This window comes from Penaeus monodon, chromosome 20, assembly GCF_015228065.2.
Source record: "Penaeus monodon isolate SGIC_2016 chromosome 20, NSTDA_Pmon_1, whole genome shotgun sequence".
NCBI lineage: Eukaryota > Metazoa > Arthropoda > Malacostraca > Decapoda > Penaeidae > Penaeus > Penaeus monodon.
The window spans coordinates 26,852,665-26,853,813 of NC_051405.1; the positions used below are offsets into that span (position 1 = coordinate 26,852,665).

General features: G+C 53.7%; 1 protein-coding gene across 1 annotated transcript in view; it reads right to left on the bottom strand.

Moving 5' to 3' along the window:
• Window positions 1-6: 6 nt before the first annotated feature.
• Window positions 7-1,149, bottom strand: part of LOC119585958 — a gene marked incomplete in the record, with an annotated part of 71,494 nt that continues 70,351 nt past the window's right edge. Inside the window, 1 exon segment of the mRNA XM_037934672.1 lies at window positions 7-1,149. Within this exon segment, the coding sequence (XP_037790600.1) occupies window positions 999-1,149 (151 nt within the window).

A 1,149-nucleotide genomic window follows, 5' to 3' on the forward strand; every position in this document is an offset into this window, starting at 1 on the left:
ACTAATGAAATTTGTGGCCGGCAAAATGGTTGTTTCCAAAGTTAAAGAGACAATAATGGAACTGCTTTTTTTGTAAAACAAATATAAGACACAACAATATGCTAGTTTATCCTATACAGTAGAACGGAGAGTCCAAACAACAACAACAACCGAAAAACTATAAATGGAAGTTTACAGGGACACTTAGCCAAATCATAATCGTTTTAGTGACCTGGTGCTTGATCTGTGCTTGCTACTCTAGTGATATGGAAACTTAGGCTGCTTGGGAGGTGAACCGATACTCACTGGACACAAAGATTTCTTTCTATCTCACGAATTTAATCCCTTCGCATTCTTAACACTTGACTCAAACCAATTGAGCTTTTTTCTCTCTCTCGTAACTTGGAGATTTACATTTTTTCTGAGGCTTATCAACTTTTTTTTATTATTATTTCTTCATCATCTTTCATAGTATTGAGCACGATGTATTATACTCGGGTTAGGTCCGAGGCCCTTGGGGAACAGGTCGGAAAAGGTCACGCGAGTCCTGGCCCAGACGGAGGGTCCTCGGGGGAGTCTTATGAGAGTCTTACGCCCTCATATCTCGCGCCTCACGTCCTCACTTCGCCTCGCTCAGGGCCACTCACACACTGACTCATAACGGCGAGAAAGTTCGAGAAGGGCGGCGTGGTTTTTGTCCGCGTTTGTGGAAAATGAGCGCGAGCACTGTGCTCTGCGGCCGTCTACGCTCCGGCCGCCCGCGAAAGCGATCACCATCTTGGTGGGCGAAAAGGACCACTCGCACAGCAGCCACGTCAGCGTGTCCATTGGCGCCTCTGGGCCTCTGCGTCAGCGTCGGGTCGTCGTGAACACACGCAGAAATTGGCACTTGCAACAGTGACAATTCGCGCTGAGTGCCAGCTTGCCGGAGATCCCTAAAGCCCGGCGCCGCCCGCACCTGCCGCCGCCCGAATCGGCGGCCGCCCGCAGTGGCGACCGCCCACGTCGCCCGGGCGGCCTCACACCTGCGTGACGTTCCGCCTTTTCCTCTCCGTGCCGAGGGGCGTGGCCGCCACCCCGCCCAGGGTGAGGTGGGCGGCCAGCGTGGGCTTGGGAGGCGTGGGCGGCGGCACCTTCATTGGCCCCTGGCGCCGGCCGCTCTCCCAGGAC